The sequence below is a fragment of the Branchiostoma floridae genome, chromosome 8 (assembly GCF_000003815.2).
Source record: "Branchiostoma floridae strain S238N-H82 chromosome 8, Bfl_VNyyK, whole genome shotgun sequence".
NCBI lineage: Eukaryota > Metazoa > Chordata > Leptocardii > Amphioxiformes > Branchiostomatidae > Branchiostoma > Branchiostoma floridae.
Genome location: NC_049986.1, coordinates 2,216,249 through 2,240,115, shown reverse-complemented (window position 1 = coordinate 2,240,115; position 23,867 = coordinate 2,216,249). Strand labels below are relative to the sequence as shown.

The following is a 23,867-nucleotide window of genomic DNA, read 5'->3' as shown; positions in this document are numbered from 1 at the left end:
CTGTTGCGCAGTTACCTTACAACTTGTAACCCGGTAACATGAAACATTTAAGCTATTTTATGATAAACAATCTAACGTTGCCTTCAGTTTACGTTGATGCAACCCAAAGGTACGTAAAGGTTCTAGACTCACAGACACTGCGATTTACTCCGATCCGATAGAACTTGTTACATACACAGTAGCACAGCGACACAAGCTTTGTCTATAATCTGTTTCTAAGGGTGGCAACGCCACAGCCGACATGGCTTTTGTCTTACTTCACAAACCCACCTGTAAACGATTCTGACAGTCAAAAGAACCTTGGTCGTCGGTAAAGGTACAATACCATGTATTTTCAACGTTGGCAGAAGACAAACCCCTCAAATATCCTGTAGCGTGACCGCTGTCCTGTAGCAGTAAAAAGGTGTCCCATGGCAGAACTAAAACCGGTTTTCGCCAACAGGAAGAAAAAAAGAGATCCGTCACCATAGCAGCATCCAGGCTTGAATTGCCCTGCGCACAGGCTTGTGGGTAACATATTCACCGGTGTGCATAGCTTCTTTGTTCTTTTCTGGTTATGGCTATGCCTTAGTAGTATGAACAAAGTACATTTTCAGAGCGCAGTTTTTATTTGATATTTCTCATATTTCTTTTCCAGACGGAAGCGATCGGAGAAGTTGCTAACTAATGCTATGTATATTAAACAAAAATAAGCTTGGGTTGGACACCTGCCATGGAGGCGTATTTGCGAGTACAAAGTTCACCTCGGCATTCACTTCCTTTTTTTGCATGGTCATTGTGCGGAACAATTAACGCATAGTTTGTGTGATACAAACTCTGGTCGTCAAGCACTCTCCAAGCAGATGTTGGAGGGGGCATATGAACTTCTTATCATATTCCCGTTTTTGTCCTGATGGTGCCGGTGGACAGAAAACGCACTGGACATATCCTACGACAGTGACAATCGTCTCTACCAACCTAATCACATAACAAATATTCCCCATCGACCTCTACTTGGAGAGAAATCGTCAAGGGTTTATGGCTCAGTGGCGCCTTTCTTATCGTTACATTTGCTGGGTAAGGGCGCGGTTGTGCGATTGTCATACGATCCATAACTTCGGGCATTTTGGAGGACAAAAATCACGGTACGTCTCCTGCAAAGCTCAACTTTCTTGGTACACAAAGTGCTGTTTTTGATCCATGTTGGTGAATGACTATTGGCCGAGACGCATTATTTATTTTGATAAAGCTACATGTAGATATATGGATCAAGCTATAGGTATAAAGTATCTTTTTCATGGAGCCTAAAGTAACGCAACGGTATTTTCATGTCCAGTTTGTAGTTGTTTTCATCATTTCCAATCTGCCATTACGCCATTATCTAGGACTAGGTAAAGTCATTCAGACTTACGTGCTACGTCCATCAGCATATAACCTGTTACGTGATGTGCGAAGAAAGTGCCCTGCAAAACCTAGTTCCTCCTCCACATCCGTGCGTAGGGTTTTCTTATTGGCATCGTAGGCGTACATCGTTGGGTCATAAAGTTCACCTCCAAAGAGTACTAGTTCAGCGGAAAAGAAATAAAACGTGTCACCAACAGCTATCACAAACACGTGGGAAGGCTCCCTGGTTGAGTCCGCTGTATCCACCCGTAACTCCAAGTGCGTCCAACTTTGGGTTTTGATATCCAAGGCATGAACGCAGAGTTTTCTGTAGTAGATTATGATTGGCAATTCATACCGCCTTCTAGGTAACTTTCTCCGTTCCTTAATGTTCGTTGTCGCCTCAATGACCACAATCGTACCTCCGCGCCCTGCCACCGTAACGGTGTGATGAAGGCTCTACAATTGGCGTTGCCGGTCCCGTAGGCGGCTTTATCCAAGCCTCTACTTCAAGATCGTAACAATCCATGCTGAATGCAGACGTGTCGCCAGTGTCACCTCTAACCAGGAACAGTTACGTCGTCATCAACGACGACTGATTGATGCCCTGACCTACCACGAGCCGTGTAACATTGACCAAGTGTCAGTGTTGGAAAATTACCATAGGCAAGAATACTAGCTAGTGTCATTACAGTCAGTCTTTAAAAGAGGAACATTAAGTCATAACATTTTAATGTAAATGGTGATTTCAATCAGAGAGGTATCATTTGAAAGAAGTAAAAAAGCATCCCCGCCTCTAGTGATTCTCTAGTGTGCGCAGCTGTCTTGTGATGACGCATTTTGCGTCTGACGAGTCAGCTACGCCCCCTGGTGACGAGGGTGAAAAGTGCAGGAGGTAGTAAAATGAGATCCGTTGATAATTCAGACTGACTGGAGATGACTTGCTTGTAGCTGGACTACTGAGCATACGAGATGTAAATTTATGGTAGAAAGTCAATAAACATTGCATCAAAATATATATCTGGCCGGGTGTTTTTAGTTTTGTGCTCATGATAGTTATGAATGAGTGAATGAATGACAAACTGAATGGATGGATGGATGGACTGATGGACGAATGAAGGACTAAACAAAGGAATTCATGAAATTTAAGTCACAACAAGGTCCAGAACACACACAAAAAACAGACATTCTGTTTCAGAATCAAAGAAATCTGCTGGGGACTAAAACGAACTTGACACTCGTTTCTCAAAACCTGCTCACATACCAAACACTATTGGAAATCTATAAATAGAATCTTGAGTTAACAACACACAGAGACACACACACGAACACAGGCACACACACAAACATATACACACATGCACACACACACATACGTACATAGACACACACACTCACACACACACACATATGCACACACACGCATTAACATGCACACACACACACATGCACACGAACACACACATATGCACACACACGCATTAACATGCACACACATGCACATGCACACGAACACTGGCACGCACACACACACACTTACATAGACACACACACTGACACACATATACCTACATACACGCATGCACAGGCACACACAAACACACATGCATGCATGTATAAACAGACAAACACACAAACATATTTCCATAAAACATAACTTTCTTGGCAATAGTAGTGATCATGTTACACAATTGTCATACATTTTCTGTTGAATCATAACCTATGTGTCATAATTCATATACGACAAGAAATTCATAGCCTGAACATGTGCACAGAACAAGAAACTGGAAATTTGAAAAAGAAAAATACATGAGATTCTCTTGTTTTAAGTGTAACATCACAATAAAGTCCTACCATAGATATACTTTGCGGCAGAAGATATCGATATATTGATAACGATATTATGATCAGATATATTGAGAATGGTGAAAAATTACCCCTTTGCAGACATTTTTTCAATCGAGATGGAGACAGTAAAAATTACTTCTAAATATCATTTACTCAGAAACTATGCCACCTAATACAAGAAAACTGACATGAGAATAACTTGTTCAGTCAACTGTGCTCAGACATATTGTTACAAGAATAGAAGGATTATCATATAAATTCCTTTGAAGCTGAAACTATTATTGTACTTTCCCATCAATTAGTAGTATATAATCTTTTACAAGAGTGCTAGAACCCAGGTACGACTCTTCCTTTCTTCTTGGCCTTTTTGATTTTGTTGGAAACCTTCTGCTGCTTGCGAGCCTTCAGGTTGTCTCTTCTCTTGTCTTGCTTCTTCTTGATGTTGGCTTCAACCTGCGTAAAAAAATAATGGCAATGAATATCATAATATATTTTATAGTAATTCATTATCTTTGTACCAACATTATCAATACCCACATTTTATGGTAGATACTAAAAGTCAAAAGCATAAGCAGGTATCTGTGGAACTTTGGTGTCATTACTGCGTTCCAAATCAAATTGGTGCTACCCTTCACTTTATAATGGGATTACTGTAAATGCAGAAATGTTCTGCGAACATTTTTCTATTATGGTATCAGTCTGCAGTGTATGGTGTTACCGCGAAATTAAATCTCCGCGAACAAAATGCACAAGTATGACTACAAGGACAACTAAGCACACAAAGATCCATTTTTCATGAATGAAATTCATTGAGCGAACTGTCCAATCGTTTGGCCACAGCACCAATGCCAATGTACCAGAGCATTAATGAAAATGAATGTAGACCTTAATGGGATTCTCGCTTTACCGAGATCTTGCAAAGGACAATTGAATTCTAATACAATGTACTGACAGATGATTGAAATGCACATGCATAAAAATTCTACCCAGTTAAGCTACTGCCTGCAAGCAAATATAACAAGATTGGTAAACAATAATAGTATTTCTATTACATAAATTTAAATAACTGATCATTTTATCATACCTATCAATGAATGGATGGATGGATGGATGGATGGATGAATGAGTTAATGAATGAATAAATGAATGAACTTTATTACACAGCAGTATTAAGTGTTCAAGTAATGCTAAACTCTTTTTGGCAAAGGTTGAGGATGGGGGATATCTTTCACTACTACTTGTTAGTAGCAAGTAGCAACTATTAGTAGTGAAGAAAGATGCTTCCATTATAGTTCTTTTGTCCTCTGTCCAAGAGGTTTTAGAAATGAAGACTCATATCATGTCTCTCACCTGATCTTTTCTCTCTTTCCATTGTTTCTTACTCTTCTTCTTTATCTGGTCTTTTCTTTTGATGCTCTTCTTCAGTAGTTCTGGATCATCCTTCAGTTTGACACCCTGAGCCTTCTGTAGAGCTGACTTCCACTTGGACTTCTGTTCAACCTCATGTGCCTTAAAACAGATGGTTTAAAAGAAAAAAAAATATTAACTGTTCTTGGTGGGAAACCAATGTGCAGATGTTGGCACTTTGGTGCACCAAATCCGTTGTGTGTTTTTGGCACTCACTTAGACAGATTAGCCAAAGGGGCTCGGTGGGTGTCACTCCACCGTCAGGGAATGTCATGTAAAGTGCCTTTCCCAAAGGCACAACGTTGGAGCATGGTGGGTATTAAACTCAGCACCTTTCGATTCCGAGCCGAATGCTCTACTAGTTACGCCACACAAAGATGGTTTTAAAGGACAGAAATTCAAGAGGAAAAATGTGGCATAGCCTTTGGTAGTAAATTGGATGACACTAATTAAATGAAAGATACTTAACATGAAAATCTAAGCCTGGTTAACAACAGGGCATAAAGATATTAAATTCTGCAATGAGATGTATACATAGCATAGCCTCTGGTAGTAAATTGGATGGCACCAATTGAATGAAAGATACTTAGGATGAAAATCTAAACATAGTTAACAATAGAGCATAAAAATTTAAGTTCTGCAATGGGATATGATGTCTTTTTGTGCAATGTTGTAACACTAACAAGTACAGCATTAACGTAAATTTGTACTACTAACCTTTCCAAGGTCTTCACTTTTCAGATCTTTTATCTTCTGTTTTTTATCTTCAGCCTTTGCCAACAACTTCTTCAGGTGCTTGGGAGCTTCTTTGCCCTTCTTCTTACCACTTCCAACATCGCTGGTGAAGTCAAACTTGCTAAAGACCAGCTTCCCCTCTTGATTCAACACAGGAGTGCCGTCAGGTTTCTTTGCAGCCGTTCCTTCCTCGAATGCCTTTCCTTTCGTCTGAGTCCCTGTTTTGTTTACAGTCTTTCTTCTCTGCTTCTGTCTCTCTTTCTTTGCTTGTCTCTTTGACCTCTGAGTTGCCAGATCTTGAGGTTTGGGGGCCTTCCTTACAGCTTTCATCTGTTGAATCTTAGCCTGGAGTTTCTGCCGCAAGTCTTCTTTCTCAGACCTGTTCTGCTTTTTCTTGTTCTTCTTGGTCGCTTTCTTGACATCCTCATCTGTAGAGGTGCATGACATGAATACTAGTTAACAATTGAATCAAAGTGTGACAGTTATTATTTGAAAACAGACATATATTTGATAACCTTATGCTACTTTTCTACATACTGGTATATTCTGTAAGACTAGCCAGTAGTAATGTGTTATGGTAGTAGACAAAAGGAGTAAATTCAAGACATGGTTAAAGGATAGCTTAGCTACATTACTGTTATAACACAGAAAGGCATACAAGCACATGTGGTACAAAATGCTTTCAACAATTAAACCTAACTGGTGCAGTTTAACTAGGGTGAGCCCACTGGACAGAGCCACTTGGAAGTGTGGTGTGAAGACAAGCCGACTGCTGCCTATCCCCGTGTCAGGGACCCCAGCAGCAGTATAATCAAATAATGGATACTTCTACTAGTACTACCAGTACTCAGGGTTCTAGCCAGGATTTCATTTTAGCATAGTGGGAAGGGCATGGTAGCGAAGCGACCAATCAGGAGATTGGTGTGGAAAGGGGGTCTTGACCCTTCCAAGGTGAGATTGTGAAAATGTATGAGTTAAAAGTTGGCACTCTGTTCATCACTCTGTTTGGTGGGACTGCGTGGTGCAAATTGAAGTTGGTAGCCTCAAAAACGAAAAAAAAGAAATCACATGTAATTTGAAGAATTTTTGATAAGCTTTGAGTGACATATAATCATTTTTCATTGTTCATTGATTAGACATTGTTAAACAAGTAAATGATAGCAAAGCATCACTACGCTAGTTAAAATTAGCTAGTGGTCCTTATTTTAGCATAGTGGTCACAAATTATAGCGTAGTCGCCCACTATGCTAAAATGCTAGCTAGAGCCCTGGTACTGGTACAATATATTCAGTACAGTAGTGCATTAATTAGAATGTGGTTCTATTATAGTATTAAAATATTTACCACTCTTAAGAGTCTTACTCTACATCAAACGATCTCAGGCTCTGCACCTTTAAGTATTTCCAAAAAAAGACATTGACTGGATATTCACATGTATAAGCACATGCTTAAGAAGCTAACCATCACTATCTGTCTCCTCCTCCCTTGCCATGTCCTTCTGTAGCTCAGTCACAGTCTTGTACTGGTTTGGGTCCAGTCTCATCTTCTTGTGCAGAGCTCGCAAGGCTGACTTAGTCAGGGGACCACCTGAACACAAAAACTCCAGTTATACAGGCACATACATCACATCTGCATCTACACTGTCACTACTAGTACCCCCAGATACTGTAAATACATTTAAGTTTGCGGGATTTAATTTTGCGGTAGTGGGTAAAAGGACTTTTCGCGGTAGCACCATGCACTGTAGTCTCTTACTGCCATTACTGCCTCCACTGAAAATGTTTGCGATGGTTTTAAGTTCGTGGCAAAACGGCCACTGCAAAAACCGCGAACATTAAACCACCGTAAAAGTTTCTGCATTTACAGTAACACCATCAGGGGCAAAGTGTGTGTAGGTTGGGTGGGTGTTAGTTGAGGTCCTGGGCTAAGACGGGCAAGCCTCCAGCCTGGCACAGAATGGCTCAACTGTGGGGGCTATCACTACTGTGCCAAGCAGGGAGTTCCATTTTGGTATAGTTCGGGTACAGAAGAAATATTTGTAAGTGTCCGTTGGTGCAAATATGGGCTGAAGTTTAAATTTGTGGTTACTTAATGGGTGTGCCCTGGGCTGGTTTGAGAGAACTAGTGGTGTCAATATTAATAATATTAATATCATAAACAGCCGTATTAATGATATGGTTGTTTATAACATTGTAGTATGTAGTTAAGACAAGCATTAATCTTCCTTTCAAAGAGATGTAGATCATGAAGCATGTGACATGCTACTAGTACTAGTCCGCTGGAAGTCATTTTCTATTTAGGGGTCACATGGGTGACCCTGTGCTAGACGGCCTCCACCACCTGTATCCCTTTGTTGGTGTACAGGTCCCAGACAATGAAACTATATTCAAAGTGGGGCCATACCAGCACCTTGTACTTGTGATATGGAGGATGTGGCATTTTGAGGGATTGAATGACATAAGCCAACGAGTCGACATGTGGTTTCCGAAGTTGGCTGACAAGAACTTAAAAGCACTGCAACTATTTTCTCCTTAACAGAAAAAATACCTCCCCGTAAGTGATTAGGCAATGGACAGATAGAGAACAATTCTTATTAAGTTATTTATTATTAAGTTATTTATATGTCACAGCAAGTTGTCTGCCAAATAGTAATGCCTTTAATGGGTGTACGTCTCTTTTTGGTGCCAATATGCCCGGGACCCACCCCGATTTCCAAAAATATCATTTTATTTTGCTCCTGATAAAATTTTCATGTATGTTGTCAGTACTGCACATTTACCAAGGCAGTTTTCAGCTTATTTGTACCGCGTATGCCAATTTCAATACTAATTACCCCCATGAAATGTCATGGAGGTTATATTTTACCCAGCGTTTGTGTGTGTGTCTGTCTGTCTGTCAACAAGATATCTCAAGAACGGCTAGATGGATTAGTTTCATACTTGGTGTGTTGGTGGGGTGTGATGAAAGCTAGAAGTGATTAGATTTTGGGACCCCTAGCGGCTTCCCTTGGTACTGCAGCGCAATTTCCGGTTTTGCTATCTCGTGTTCTGAACACGCTATGGTCACGATTTTTTAGTGTTAGATAGCTCTTGTGCTCAGGAATAAGTGACATAAGCTTTGGCCCCCTACCGACTAGGTTTGGGATAGCAGGGGCATTTTTGTCAAAAACTTCTGAAGAGGATAACTCAAGAAGGGAAAAATGGATTTTCATGATTTTTGGTATGTAGGTACCTTAGACAATGTTGTACAAGATAAGATAACAATTATACAAAATAGGAGTAAATTTGCATAATTATTGAGAATAGTCTATCATGGCAGTTTTTTCAATGTATCTCTTGTCCCGGACATGATATAGTCTTGACATTTGGGTGGTAGATAGCTTGCAGTGTCATGACAAAGTGGGGCAGATTTCAGCCCCCTAACATGTAATTTCGGAACTGCAGGGGCATTTTTGTCAAGACATTCCAAAGTGGATAACTGCAGAAAGGATTGACGGATTGGCATCATTTTAGGGGTGCAGGTAGCTTGGGCAAAGGTGTTCATAATGATATACATGTTATGCAAATGAGGACCTTATTTGCATAATTAATGAGGAAATTGTATAATACCATTATTACTAATAACTGGACTTCAATAAATGTAACACTTATTAATTATGATAGATGGAATATAAGCAGATACCAAATATGGTAATGAGGAACTTATTTGCATAATTTATGTAAAAATTGCAAAGCCGCTTTAAGTCTAATGATTGGAATTTTATACTTGTGACATGTGTACGTTAGTCAATGATGAACAACAACACGCATAAATTATGTTAATGTCTTAGTCAATTGCATGAAATTTACAAAAGCTCTAAATTTTCATGGAGGTATGAGGTCGCCGAACTCTAGTTTTCAGTCAATTTGTCGTCAATGTATGAAACTTTTTTGTGCAGTTATCCGGCATTGATGACTTTCCGTTGTGCAGATGTGATGTGTGCAGTGAAGTCACTAACATTGGAGTTAATGAGAGATGATTTGGGAATTTCTGTGCAATTAACCAAATGTGCAATAATTAAATGGCTTCTAGTTCTTCTGTATTATGATTTTTACATAATTTAAAAACACCAATGGATATCAACCATGTATATTTCATACATCCAGGTTATAAGATACATAGTAATAAAAAAGATACTCAAGCAACTGGATAGGCTTTACAATAAGTACCTATAGTATTATTAGTGCGGTCAGCCTTTTTACTGGAAAACAGAGGAAAACAGCCACCCGTCCAGTCCGCCTGGTGGCGGCGGCGGTCCGGCCTGTCGTCTCATGCTTTTTTCTGACGATTTCTTCATTCCAGGGCCATGGGTAGATTATTCTGTGGCAAAACATAGCGACCTGTCATGTTTACTCATCAAAACATACTGTATTTCAGTAGATTATACACTCCTTCATGTGTTTTCCGGTGTTTTCCTCTGTTTTCCGGTAAAAAGGCTGACCCTTATTAGTGTACCGATTGAGCATGGCACTTACCAGTCTCCTTGTTTTGGCGTTTCCTTTTCAGCTCGTTATTTTCAAAGTAGATTTCCGGAGGGATCAAGTCCGTCATCCGTTTGAAGTACAAGTTTGTCTGCTCAAGTCGCTCCATCAGTGTGGCCATGTTTCCTCTTTTTAGGGTATCCAAGATTTACCTTGTCCAACCAAACGTGCTCGCGATCGCCCCCCTCCCCCAAAACACGCGTGGGCCCAACTACTTGACAAGACTAGCTACAAAAGTCAGAATCCTTCCACGTCTGTCGCGTTTTCCAAGCAAACATTGGCAATCAACCCTTTGTGATTTTCCTGTAGTTGATTCAGTACTCTCAATTAAAAGGAATTGCAAACTTTTCGAGAAATTTAAATAGACGAATTTTTTTCGCACATGCGGGCAGCCATGACAGTTTACGGTGCACTGTGGGATAGGAAAAAGGTTAAAGGTCAGCAGGGAAGGTCGAAGTGTGCGAGTGGAAAAAACAACAACTTCGGACTCAACTTTCTCATGGAAAAACGCGTGATAGACCGTAAATACTGTTTACGACTGTCTGTAAGGTGAACGTACGATTAACTCAGGACCCTGACATTTCTTTTCCGATTGCAGTACGCTAAAACGAGAGTCGTGGAAGGTATGAAATTATGAGGCTACATTTCTATTTTCTGTTTTCTAAACATAGAGCTCATATCAACTTGCTTGTGATGTAACGTAAAGGTTAACGGGTCACAGTCATTTCTCAGACTGGTCATACTCACATGTATTAGGCTGTTCCAAAATATGAATGTGGAGGGGTGGGGGTGTAGGAGGTACAAATCAAGTTTTGTTCCAATCCAGAATTAGTCCAATCCAGAATTAGTCCAAACCCTACCCTAGTTCCAATCAAGACACTAAAAGTAAAACCCTCCAATCCAGCCTCTTTGACCTCCCTCTACCTTTTAATTATTTTTGGAACAGGCCATTGCTATATCTCAAAATACATTATCGTATTTGCATGTGTGTGGTGATCATTAATTGATAGAAATTTCTTGTCAGGAAATGATATGTTTGACCTTCGAGTGACACATATATTTCGTTATATGTATACGTATAACGTTATAATGTTATCTTAAAAAACAAGTATGTGTTACGTTAGTCTGTGTAATGCTGCTGTCTTGGGTTAAGGTGGCATAACACAGTATTTATGGGCGACCCCCGTGGACAAAGTAGGTCGGGCACAAAATAGGGCGTTGCAGCTCTTGAAAAGCCATACAAATTTTTCTGTGCAAGTCAGCGAGTCGGAAACTGTAGTGGATATTAGAAGAATGCGTATGTTTGTTTGGCTGGGTAGAATTTCACGCACAAATCCGGTTCCCGCTACTTCCATGTGTCGGCTGCAGTATGGTGACCTCCGCTGGGGGTCATTTCAAAGTGTTCTTTCTGGGAAAACGAGCAGGCAAACTTCATCTCATTTTCAAATATTTTGTAGATTCTACTTTTCTAGCCTGAACTCCAACATATTGAATTCTTGTTAATTACTTTTGCACCCTGGTACGTATATTTTTTGAATCGTCGAACCACCTCACTTTGGGGTCTTTAACCATGTAATTCCCCATAGGCGAAAAACTGTGTTCTGCTACTAGTACCTTATTATATTTAACTATTCTAGGAGGTCAGCTGGATGTTGGGGGTGGGGTCTGCTATAAGCGATGTTTAATCAGGCTACTACTGTATTACTGTAATTCACTTTGTCTTCTCGGTACCAAACTTTCACAGTCTGAGAAAATTCAACTGTTCCCGGAACTTAATGTTCACGTTGAATGAATAATTTGTTATCGTCACCGAGACAAATGATTTGTTATCGGTAATGATGCATGTCTAAGTTCATGTTACAGTCATCACTGTGAAAACCGTGAACATAAAAGTACATTGAAAAAATCAGCAATTACACTATATCCTTCTAGAATGCAGTTTTGTGATCTCTAGACATTTATACAAGATTCAGCATGCAGGGCTCGAAATACCCTTTTCTGCATACCTGCACCGGTGCAGGTAACACTGAAAATTACCTGCACCAGACAAATTTTACCTGCACCTTCTCAATTTAGGAAGTATGGATCATTGTTCAGGAACCACAGCTATTTTCTTCTTTTAGATTTTATGGGTGACATTCAATGCAGCTAATGATAATCCACATACACCTACATCATATGGTATTTATGTTTAAAACCCAGTACATGGACCAGTGCAGGTTAGGTGCAGGTAGACACCAGAAATACCTGCACAGCTCCAATTTTACCTGCACTAACCTGTATATACCCATTACATGGACCAGTGCAGGTTAGGTGCAGGTGGACACCAGAAATACCTGCACAGCTCCAAATTTACCTGCACTAACCTGCATATGCAGGTGGTATTTCGAGCCCTGGCATGTTTCAGTCCACTTTGCTCTAACCCCTCCCAGATGGGTGGAAACCAGTCAATGGAAAAGGCCAGGAAGGACGTGATCATGAACTCACAGGCTGCCCAGTTTGTACAAGACAAGGTCAAGGACAACTGCGTGACTGTGTTCTCCAAATCTTCGTGTCCGTACTGCAAAATTGCCAAGAGATGCCTGGATGACGTCGGTGCCAAATACGAGTCGGTTGAGTTAAGCGACAGAGAGGACATGTCAGATATACAAGATGTACTCCAAGCTATGACTGGGGAGAGAACAGTGAGTAGAGCTAGGACAATGTTGTGTAAGTTGGTTCATGTGCAGTGAGATGCACTGTGAAAGCCCCAAACTTGTGATGTGAACAGTTTTGGGGATATAGAGATACTAGTAACAAGGGGCACGGACACTACTGGGGATATGGACACTTCAGGTGGTACAGGCATCATAAAGGGTATGAACAAGTTACAAGTAGTGTGGAAATTACAGGCAGTAGGAACACTACAGGGGTTACGGACACTACAGGGGATACAGACACAACAGGGGATACGGACACTACAGGGGATACGGACACTAAAGGGGGTATGGACACACAGGGGGTACAGACATCATTTAGGGTATGAACAAGTTACAAGTAGTGCGGAAATTACAGGCAGTAGGAACACTACAGGGGGTACAGACACTACACTCTGTAATACAGGGGCTATGGACACTGTAGGGGATACGGACACTACACGGGGTACAGACACTACAGGGGGTACGGACACTACACGGGGTACAGACACTACAGGGGGTACGGACACTACACGGGGTACAGACACTACAGGGGGTACTGACACTACAAGGTTACTGAAATTACAAGGGTAACAGATACTTCAGGTGGTACGAACACTTCAGGGGATACGGATAAACTACAGGGGATACAGACACTACAGGTGGCATGGATACAGTGTTACGTACACTATTGGGGTTACAGACACTTGAGAGGTACAGACACTTAATAAGAAGCTCCCATATTCTTAAGTTATCACAAATATTAACTTTGAAGGAAAGAGATTTTTTTAAAGCAATCAATGTTAAGCTCTATCTTTCCCCTCCCTAATACAAATAAAATCCTGACATCTTTGATATCTCTCCACAGGTACCACAAGTTTTCATCAACGGCAGCTGTATAGGAGGGGGAGCCACAACCAAGATGCTACACCAAGAGGGGAGGCTACGCAACCTGGTCCAGGAATGTGGAGGAATAAGACAAGATGGAGAATAGGTCTTACTGTTTCGTCTCAAATCCATGCCCCAATGTTGTGGTAGTGATGACCTGATGATTCTTTAGGTTTTATTGTGATATCCATTTGCCTGTACTCAGGGAAAAAGTTTTGCAGCCAGCTGTTCAAAAACCTTTGCTATGAAGCAATCCAAATGCAGGATTCCAAATGGAATGCTAAAAAGCCATTATTGCATCTCCGGTGAAATGTTGTATTTTCAAGCCCTGAGAAATTTTGAGAAATGATGAAAGGAATGAAAGTCTTCTTCTCTTCTCGGGTCACCATTTCAGTCTGCAATAGGGCTGGGTATCGGTACAGCGTACCGGTACAAAACCGGTTTTTCTTATTGGACCGGTCCAGAAAAACCAGACCTGAAAAAATTAGGTGGACCGGATGTTGGACCGATTAGAAAATTAACAGATTATTTTATCAGGCATTCACACTTTTTGGCGCTTACAGGTGAAAGAAAATAACAAGAGTGAAGTAGAGTAGAGTTTATAGTAATTTCTACCAAGTTTTACAGCCAATCGTACAGGTGCAGTTAGCGTTGTAGGATATTAAAACACCAGTGTAAGTCTAATACTCCACCAAACAGATTTCTTTGTAGTGAAATGGACCATTGGTATGAGTCATACTGAATCAGGTCCAGGTTCAGGTCCGGACCTGGACCTGATCCTTTGGACCTGAACCGGACCTGGACCTGAATTTCCTGTACCGGTACCCAGCCCTAGTCTGCAACGCTCCCTCTCCAGTATTGGGCAAACACACTTCCTCAGAACAAGGAGGTTAAAAAAAACCCACCTTGCTCAGAACTTTCAGGTCTTCCATAAGCTTGGTGCAAGGTTCAGGAAGGAGGGGACAGACAAGAAGATATTCATATTCATAATCACATTCAGCTTTATTACTCCTTGGCATATGGCATGTTAAATGCCACATGAAATGTGCCAACAGTTTACATTGCATAAAATCCTCAGTAAAATTAATTACAGTTCACAAAAATGCATGATTACATTTTGTTCAGCAGTTTAACACTAGTTAGAATATAACAATGACAGAAAGGCAATGTGTGAAATATGACTTGCATTGACAAGCAATGCCAGTGAAGCACAGAAATTACAATAAACAATCGCTACTGAGTAGCTGCGTGTATATTAAGGTATTTCAGTTGGCTAAATTGGCATTTTGACCTTCCAATGTTTTTTTATGAATGAATTGAGAAAGTATAGAGCCGTAATGAATATAGATAGATGGGTATGAAAGAATTCTAAATCTGATTTTTTTGGTGCCAAATTGATGACGTCATCATTTTTTATTGCCCCTAATATTATTTTTTTCTATGACAATATGCAGCACTTTGGTACATACAACTGCAATGAAACTTCGTTTTTCGCTGCATAATGATGAAAGCTACAAACTCACGGTTGCGCAAATTGATATCTACTAATGATCTGTAGTAATAAGAAAATGTTTGTTTTCATCTTATTAAAAAAAAATCAATTAATAACTACAGATTGTTAGTAGATATCAATTTGCGCAACCGTGAGTTTGTAGCTTTCATCATTATGCACATGAAAAACATAGTTTCATTGCAGTGGTATATACCAAGGTGCTGTATTTTGTCATTGAAAAAATTATATTAGGGGCAATAAAACCTGATGACGTCATCAAATTATTCTGGCCCCAAAAAATCAGATTTAGAATCTTTTTATGCCCATCTATCAATATTCCTTACGTCTCAATTCTTTCTTAATTCATTAATGAGAAGACAATGGAAGGTTGAAATGCAAGTTTAGCCAACCGAAATAGGCCCAGCTCTAGTGACCGATCGCCGCAGTATCGTCAGCTTGATAGACCAGGTTTATTGCTCTATGAACAAAGTAGAGTTCATGGTTTTCCTTTTGTCAGTGCGTCCTTCACAATGGAGGCTGTATGAGCACTGTAAGAAATTATTTTACCCTTTTTTTCTGCTGTAATAGGCCAACTGTCTGTTTTGGTTATAGGGCATGTACCTACATTGTATATATATTACAGCTTATATTTATTATCAGTTTGTGTTACGTATTAGCAAAGCCAATTTTGTTGCGTTTTTCATATGCTGTAGGCAAAAATGTATGCCACTCCTATTTCTCATGATATTCATGGACTAATAAAAGTTTCCGTGTACCTGTGTGCATTGTATATTCAGATGTGGTATTTGATGTATATACATGTGTTAATGAGTCTTCCCTTTTTGTACAATTATTGAATAAGTAGGCAAGATTGGACTAGACACAAAAACATGCCTTCTGTTGGTTTTGTCCATTAGAGAAATTGTGACTGAAATGTTGGATGAAATGAATTGTTGACAAAATACATAGTTGCAAAGTCTACAATGTGCTGGTCAGATAGTATCGGGAATTTTTAAATCGTGATAGGGTCACACCAAATTTATTGGTTGCTTCTTGGATTCGCCTGTCCAATTTTTTTCATATTGCAAAAAAAAAAAAAAAAAATTAAGTCCCCAGAAATAATACAGGTTTACCTATCACAAACCTGTAATACATGTATTGCGATTCATAGTGACATACACATAATCTAAGTCTAAAAACAACAATGCCTTTTAGTCAGAACAGACTACAGCGGTAACAAATCAAAGGAAGGGATTCATTGCATAAAATTAAAGCCACACTGTACTCAAGAGGAGAGTGTTCCAGTTCCGCTAGTAATATTTTTCTAAATCCCAAAATATAATTGTATCGACCACTTGACATTGAACCTGGACAAAGGAGCAGTTGCATTATAAAGCAATTAAATTACAACCAGGTGTAACACATTATATTTATAATGCGAACAACCATTGGACAAGCTTCAACTTGGCATCTCTAAAGAAATATTTGGTTGAGCTTGAAAATTAATTTGGAATGTGTTTCTGGGTACTTGTTTGACAACTTAGTAGCTTTATTAGTCTGTGACCAGAACCTCTGGTCGACAGACATTTAGTTTTGTCACGTTTACGCGCGTTCGCAGCTGTATCTATATGTTCCCATTGTCTGAATTCTATGTGGTTTGGCAGGTCCTCTCTACTGAGATTGACGATGATGCACGTGATTTTTTTTTGCGGCAGGTGGTTTTATTATGGATGTTAAAAAAATGGCACCCCTACAATTTGTTCTTCTTGCGGTGTTTTGGCCCAGATCCTCTGCATGTGGGTTATGATGTAATCTGATATTGTCAAGCAGATGCGTGGTTTTATCTGATCGTAAAAGTTATTCGCGTTCGCATCTGTATTTGCATGTTCCCGTTGTCCCATACCTACGTTGTTTGGCAGGGCCTCTGCACTGAGGTTGACGATGATGCACGTTGTTTTTGTTTTGTTTTTTTGCGGCAGTTGGTTTTATTACGGATGTTATAAAAATAACACCCCTACAAAATGTTCATCTTCTGGTGTATTAGTCCAGATCCCCTGTATATGGGTCATGCTGTAATTGAGATATTGCAAGCAGATGCGTGATGTTCTCTGGTCGTCAATGTAACGCGCGTTCGCATTTATATCTGCATGTTCCCGTTGTTGCATACGTTTGTGGTTTGGCAGGTTCTCTGCACATAGTTGGACGATGATGCAAGGTGTTTTATTTTTAGGGCAGCTGTTTTTATTATGTATGTAATAATTTCAGAAATCACCCCTGCAAATTGTACGTTTCACAGTGTATTGGCCCATATCTGCATATGGTGTCCGTTGCGGTAAATGGGTATAGTCAAGCAGATGCGCGATATGTGCATCAATTTTACGCGCCTTTGCTTTCTACCTCTCATTCAACAAGTTTATCCGTCCTACTTTATGTACCAGCATCATGGACCCCGAGATTCACCCATTAACACTGTGCCATGCTACCTTATGGCTTCACACTAGTTAAAAACTTATCGCACAGTTCATCATCAACAGCTGTGTGTTATCGTATGTGGGACATGGGAACCGACATCTAATGTTCCACTAATGACCCTGTCAATCAAATGCCTGTCGCCATTTGCAATGAAGCGTGTAAGAATTCTCGTCCCAAATGAAGTTTAGCCATATTATATTCCCGGACATCGACTAAGAAACATCAAGGTCCTATTCCGTGCTTCATACTTATTGTGTCCAGAACAGAAACATGTTAATACTTGGTGCGTTTGTCAGTCTGTCTGTCGGTCTTGTAGGTGTGTCTGTGTGTGAATGTGCCTGTGTATTAGACCATCCGGTTACTTAGCGTCACCATATCTTTTAGACTTTGGCCACATGTTATCTCACAATCCATACCTGTTTAGTAAGATTCACATGACACAGAAATATTAAGCAACTTTAGATACAACGATATATCTAACACCATGAAAAGAATTATATAGCATATAAGCACAACGTCACACACCAAAGAAGACAAAACAACCAACATATACCAGACCGACGTCACAGACTATGTTACCTACGGTCACTTGTTTCCCACTTGCTTTTGGTCAAAAATTGGCTTTGATCTTTGTCAATCATCCCATTGAAACCTATTCTTAAGACTTGAAAAAAGGGCCTTCATAAAGATTGGCAGCTCTTAGGAAATCGAGGCCCGATTTTTTTTATATCTATAAAAGTAACGACTGAGGCCTTGACTGACTGATGCTGTCGACCGTCTCACGAGACGACAAGAGCCGAAGATAACAATACAATACAATGTTTATGAAAGAAACCTATCACTGAAACTCTGGAGAGACTCAGAGACATCTGCCTAATCTGCATAATGCAGCTATCCACGGCATTGAAGTTCACCCATGCAAAGTCGACGGCAGCGAAATACAACTCATCCTATAGGACCTTCTTGGCTCGGGCTGGTAGTGGTGCGTGCTTTGAGAATTTTCATAACTTGCCTAGCAGACAATTTAGATTTGCGGTTACGCGTCCACTGACTCGGCTTCTAGTGGGAGTACCATCCTTGGGCCACAGCAAGTAAATCTTATGGATGACATCTTCTGCAGACTGCAGAGATAATGAGATAGGGCGAAAAAAAGATGGGTAAACTAGAGTTCGACGACCTCATACCTCCATGAAATATTAAGAGCTTTTGTAAATGTTATGCAAATGACATACTAGGGGGCCCCAACCGTAAGTATAATTAGTATTTGTTATTATGAACATCCTTGCCTAAGCTACCTGCATGCCTAAGATGATGAAAATCCGTCGTTCCTTTCTGCAGTTATCCTCATAGGAATGTCTTGACAAAAACGCCCCAGCAGATCCAAAGTTATTGTTTTGGGGCTGAAACTTGCCCCACTTTGTCATGATGCTAAAGCTATCTACCATCCAAATGTCAAGACCATATCATGCCCGGGACAAGAAGATACATTGAAGAAACTGCTGTGATAGAATATTCTAACCAATTATGCAAATTAGCAGTTAATTTGCATAATTAGTATTGCTGAAAGAGAGAGAGAAAAAAAGTTTAGAATAGTAGGGATTTAGCCACTTAATTCGTAAGTTAGACTTGGAATATGGTATTGACAAAAAAAGTCGTGGAATGGAAAGAATTAGGCCACGTAATTTCAAACTTGAACGTGAAGTCACCCGCCCGCCCTTTAGTATTTCTCGTTGCTGAGAAGGTTTGCTCCGTCAGTGGAGGACGTCCCACTAACACCCGATATCAATCCCCATACCTAACATGTGAGATGTCTTCTACACTGGAGCTAGCGGAGGGATACTTGATAAGGATAGTACTATATCCTGCCTGACCTCCGGGCGTGCTCCGAAGAGAGTGTAAGGTATGGGCAAAAAAGTCCGGAGCAAACGCCCGGATGGTCGTAAACGGCGGGATAACGAAACAAACAAAAAATCAGGGTGGGGGGGGTGGGCGTTCTGGAACAGCAACTTTCCCTGGCCGGTCCCCCCCCCCCCCCCTCCCCCCTTCCTTGATGACCCCAACCACACGCATCTAGCCACGCTCATCCGCTTGCTTCCCCTAAGCTACGGTGGGGTTCGTCCGCTCCGAATGACAAAATGCAAGATTTCTCAGTGTAATAAGTACCCCTGTGTCAGGTGAGTATGTCCAGGTGTAATTGAGGTCACGTGGCGCGCCCCCAACCTGTTTACGCTTCTTAAGGAATGCGCAAACAGGCTGGGAGCGCTAACTTGACTCAATTAGAATAGTACTATATCCTGCCTGACCTCCGGGCGTGCTCCGAAGAGAGTGTAAGGTATGGGCAAAAAAGTCCTCCGCAATCTCCCTTCCGTGTACGTAATGCGGTATGCTGAGACACACACCAGTATAGAAAAACCTCTAATACCCCACACCTCCATCCTCTCCCATTCTTCTATACTTCCCCAAACCTCAATTCTTTCCCAAACCTCAAACTTATAACAAACCTCTAACCTTTGCAAAACCTCTAACATATCCCAAACCTATATCCAAACCCTTCTTCCAACCCAAACCTCTACTCGAACCTAGAAAAAACACCCTTTAGCTAAGTCAAGTACGAATTTCGTCCCAAGGCTGACCCTGAGATGACAATTCTCAAACAAAAACAACTCACTTGTACTCTTACTGTAACGAAAAAGGAAAGTTGCAAACTAAGAAATGACCGTCTCTCTCAATAGCCGACATTCCCAACAATAATTACACGGCAAACAGACTAGAAACATGCAATTTTAAAAATAAAGATTAACCCAGGGTCAGCCCTAGGACGAGCACCAGCCCCCGGTTGGTGGGCCTACCGAAGTAGAAGGGTAATAATAGGAAACCCCGGTGCCCGCCGTCGAACATCCCCCGAAAAAGGAACTAAAAAGCATTACTTACTAGGTCTAAAAACTTCTGAACAATGCTAACCATGGAAAAACATACAGAAATTAGCCGCCTCGTAAACAACAACAATCGGTAAATAAACCTATTCACAGTAGATGCGTTCTGCAGATAAAACGTCTGCATCCGCAAAACATGGATATCGTACCCAAAAGAGATCTAACAATTAAAAACAACCGAGGGTATACTCTCCCCACAACAGGCAAAATGAATCAAGTGGATATCTTCCACACACACACAAAAAAAAAAAAAAAACACTAAATCCTCCATACACACGAATAAAATTGACAAATGGATTTCCCTCTACATAACCAATCATTTACGTGCCATAGGAAACCCACCACAAAAAACGATAAAATATACTATCCTCCACAAAAACCAGTTCAATTAGTACAGGCTTTCCCTAAGACCTCACCTGCCAAATTCGATTAAAGCGCACAACTATAAACCACACCAAAATGCCATTGTTTAAACTAATCATTCGCCACGTGGTCGTCAGAGGAATCAAATTATGCGCCACCTGCGCCATGTTGGATTACAGCGTACAGCTGCAAACCACACCAAAATGTATCTGCTAAAATTAATAACCCACCACATGGTCGTCGGAGGATAAAAAACATAATACCCTCCAAAAACTAGAGATCACAGCTAGTGGTTGCCCACCACATAAGGCGAGAGAACATTACTAGCAGACTCCTTCCGCGGAAACGATAGACAATTTATTAGTGGAAAGCCTCCACAAAACAATAAATCATTTACTTGTGGTTACCCACCACATAAAGCGAGAGAACATTATTAGCGGACTCCTTCCGCGGAAACGATAGACAATTTATTAGTGGAAAGCCTCCACAAAACAATAAATCATTTACTTGTGGTTACCCACCACATAAGGCGAGAGAACATTACTAGCAGACTCCTTCCGCGGAAACGATAGACAATTTATTAGTGGAAAGCCTCCACAAAACAATAGATCATTTACTTGTGGTTACCCACCACATAAAGCGAGAGAACAATATTAGCGGACTCCTTCCGCGGAAACGATAGACAATTTATTAGTGGAAAGCCTCCACAAAACAATAAATCATTTACTTGTGGTTACCCACCACATAAGGCGAGAGGAACATTACTAGCGGACTCCTTCCGCGGAAACGAAAGACAATTTATTAGTGGAAAGCCTCCACAAAACAATGAATCATTTACTTGTGGTTACCCACCAAATAAGGCGAGAGAACAATATTAGCGGACTCCTTCCGGGGAAACGATAAACAATTTATTAAAGGATAGCCTCCACAAAACAATAAATCATTTACTAGTGGCTACCCACCACATAAAACGAAAGAACATGCTAGCAGAATCCTTCCGCGGAAATAAAAAACAATTTCTAGTGGATAGCTTCCACAAAACAAAAAAAAAAAAAAAACAAAAAAAAAAAAAAACAATTTACTAGTGATTACCCTCCACATAAAACGTTAAACAATACTAGCGGAATCCAAACGAAAAAGCAGCACTGTGGACATGCTCCACAAAATAATAATAGGAACAACAAAGGAACCTAATCAAGTCTCACCTGTGAACCCCAAGAAGAATGCTCTAAGTCGGCCAAAACGTTCAAGTAACTCCGTCGCCAGGCTGCCACGTTAAACTGCCCGTCCTGGGCTCTAAACTCGGGCTCTCCGACCCGACCAACCGTAGTCTGCAAACCCCAGGACGATAAGTAAGAGCAAGGAGCTATTAAATCTCCTTGGTAAGAGTAAACCATCCCCCAAACCTGACTACCACACTGGGCTCTCAAAATCAGCATCTGTCGCGCTGGGAAGACCTGGTCTAAAAACAAAGTCGAGAGCACGTGAAGAAGACGAGAAACGTGGTAGCGAAGCTTCCCCTACGCTGCGGTGAGGCTCGTCCGCTCCGAATGACAAAATGCAAGATTTCTCAGTGTAATAAGTACCCCTGTGTCAGGTGAGTATGTCCAGGTGTAATTGAGGTCACGTGGCGCGCCCCCAACCTGTTTACGCTTCTTAAGGAATGCGCAAACAGGCTGGGAGCGCTAACTTGACTCAATTAGAATAGGATACTTTTGCAGACTTGCGCAAAAGTGCATTGCACGAACGCCGCCTAGCGGTGAAATGGATGTAGGTGAGTAGGATCAACTACATATGAGTATGGTCATTACTTCTTATGATGGTCATCACTAATTTTCAACTGTCGCTCTTCAGCAAAAAGAAATTGTCAGAATAAGTCTGGGCTGTGGGCGAGCATGTGAGAAAGACTCTCTACCACAGGGCGAAAATCGGACTCAGAGTAAGTGGAGAAAAAACCAAAGCAATGACGACAATCCAAAACGCAGCACCAATTGTTCTTGAGAATGAAGAAATCGAGTATGTTGATGTCACGGTGGCATGGTAGTGAGTCAAGTCAAGGATCAGGACAGAGGCATGATGTTGCGGAGATGATAACCTTTATTCAGGACAATGTGGGCACGTCCTACCCTGTCGGCGTCTCTAGCTGGAATCCCCTACCCTCATACGTGTCCCTTCTCAAACCCCTGTACATCTGCTCCCAATTACTCGGGTGACACTCCCCACACCAGGGGTGATCACAGAGTGATCACGATATCACCTCGTGACACCTCACCCCTCATTTTTAAAACAATTTCCACATTGTTGACAGCTGTTATCAATTATTGATTACCGGGACATATTATCATGAAGATCATCACCGCCCTTTTTTTTCCATAACAATTCTTCTACAATGCAACAAATTTAGATAAGTGATAACAATAAAAAAAAGGTAAAAGAACAACGACATACTCGTACATATCAACAACAGGTCAGCGACAGTCCGACATTCACAAAACAACAACAAAAACATAACAATTTACAACAACAAAAGTTCATCAATGGTTGCCAGGTGTCCCGCGCCAACTTCCTCCTCGGCGGCCGGCTTGCGCACTTCCGGGTGTGTCCCGGAACCACAGGGAAACGACAGGAACCCCTCTGCCCGTCGGGAAGAGGCTTGTCTTGTCCACAGAGGCCTCCCGGCTGGATGCTCCCACGACGACGACTCCTATACGACGTCGGGCCCTCGGGACATCGTTGTCCGCCGAGTTGACTGTAGAATCTCACCTGTAGAGGTTGGGTCGGACAGCACACGCAAAGCAATCACTGACGCACACACACCGGTCTCCTAACCTCGACACCTCAACTACGTCTCAACTCATCTCCTCTGCTCTCTCCTCTACGACACTCTACGTCTCCTCAATACATAAACACAACATACCGTATACAGACTTAACGACAACTACAAGAAACGCCGGACATATCTGACCTTCCATGGAAACATACGAGATTGAAATCAAAACGCACTACATGTTACTATTGTATTCGTACCCCCGGGGATTATTAAAGACCCATATCTCCTATCCGCTGCCGGCCTTCATGTGTCCGGATTTTCCCGCTAGCCGGTAGAATCCGCCGAAGTATGGCTTTCCTGGACACACTACAGCTTCAGCCCCTCCCCCCACTTACTATCAGA

General features: G+C 41.2%; 2 protein-coding genes across 2 annotated transcripts; one reads left to right on the top strand and one right to left on the bottom strand.

Annotated features, from left to right (window-relative positions):
- Nucleotides 1-3,009: 3,009 nt before the first annotated feature.
- On the bottom strand, nucleotides 3,010-10,294 carry LOC118420505 (ribosomal RNA-processing protein 14-C-like). Its single transcript, XM_035827337.1, has 5 exons — nucleotides 9,867-10,294; nucleotides 6,814-6,939; nucleotides 5,335-5,780; nucleotides 4,561-4,719; nucleotides 3,010-3,663 (listed from the first exon to the last, which is right to left on the bottom strand). The coding sequence occupies exons 1-5, from the start codon at nucleotides 9,991-9,993 to the stop codon at nucleotides 3,538-3,540; spliced, it is 984 nt and encodes a 327-aa protein (XP_035683230.1). The 5' UTR covers nucleotides 9,994-10,294; the 3' UTR covers nucleotides 3,010-3,537.
- Nucleotides 10,295-10,325: 31 nt separating this feature from the next.
- Nucleotides 10,326-13,889, top strand: LOC118420551 (glutaredoxin-2, mitochondrial-like). The gene is made up of 3 exons (XM_035827406.1): nucleotides 10,326-10,495; nucleotides 12,305-12,556; nucleotides 13,416-13,889. Exons 2-3 carry the CDS (start codon nucleotides 12,305-12,307, stop codon nucleotides 13,539-13,541), a joined length of 378 nt encoding a protein of 125 aa, XP_035683299.1. The 5' UTR covers nucleotides 10,326-10,495; the 3' UTR covers nucleotides 13,542-13,889.
- Nucleotides 13,890-23,867: the final 9,978 nt, after the last annotated feature.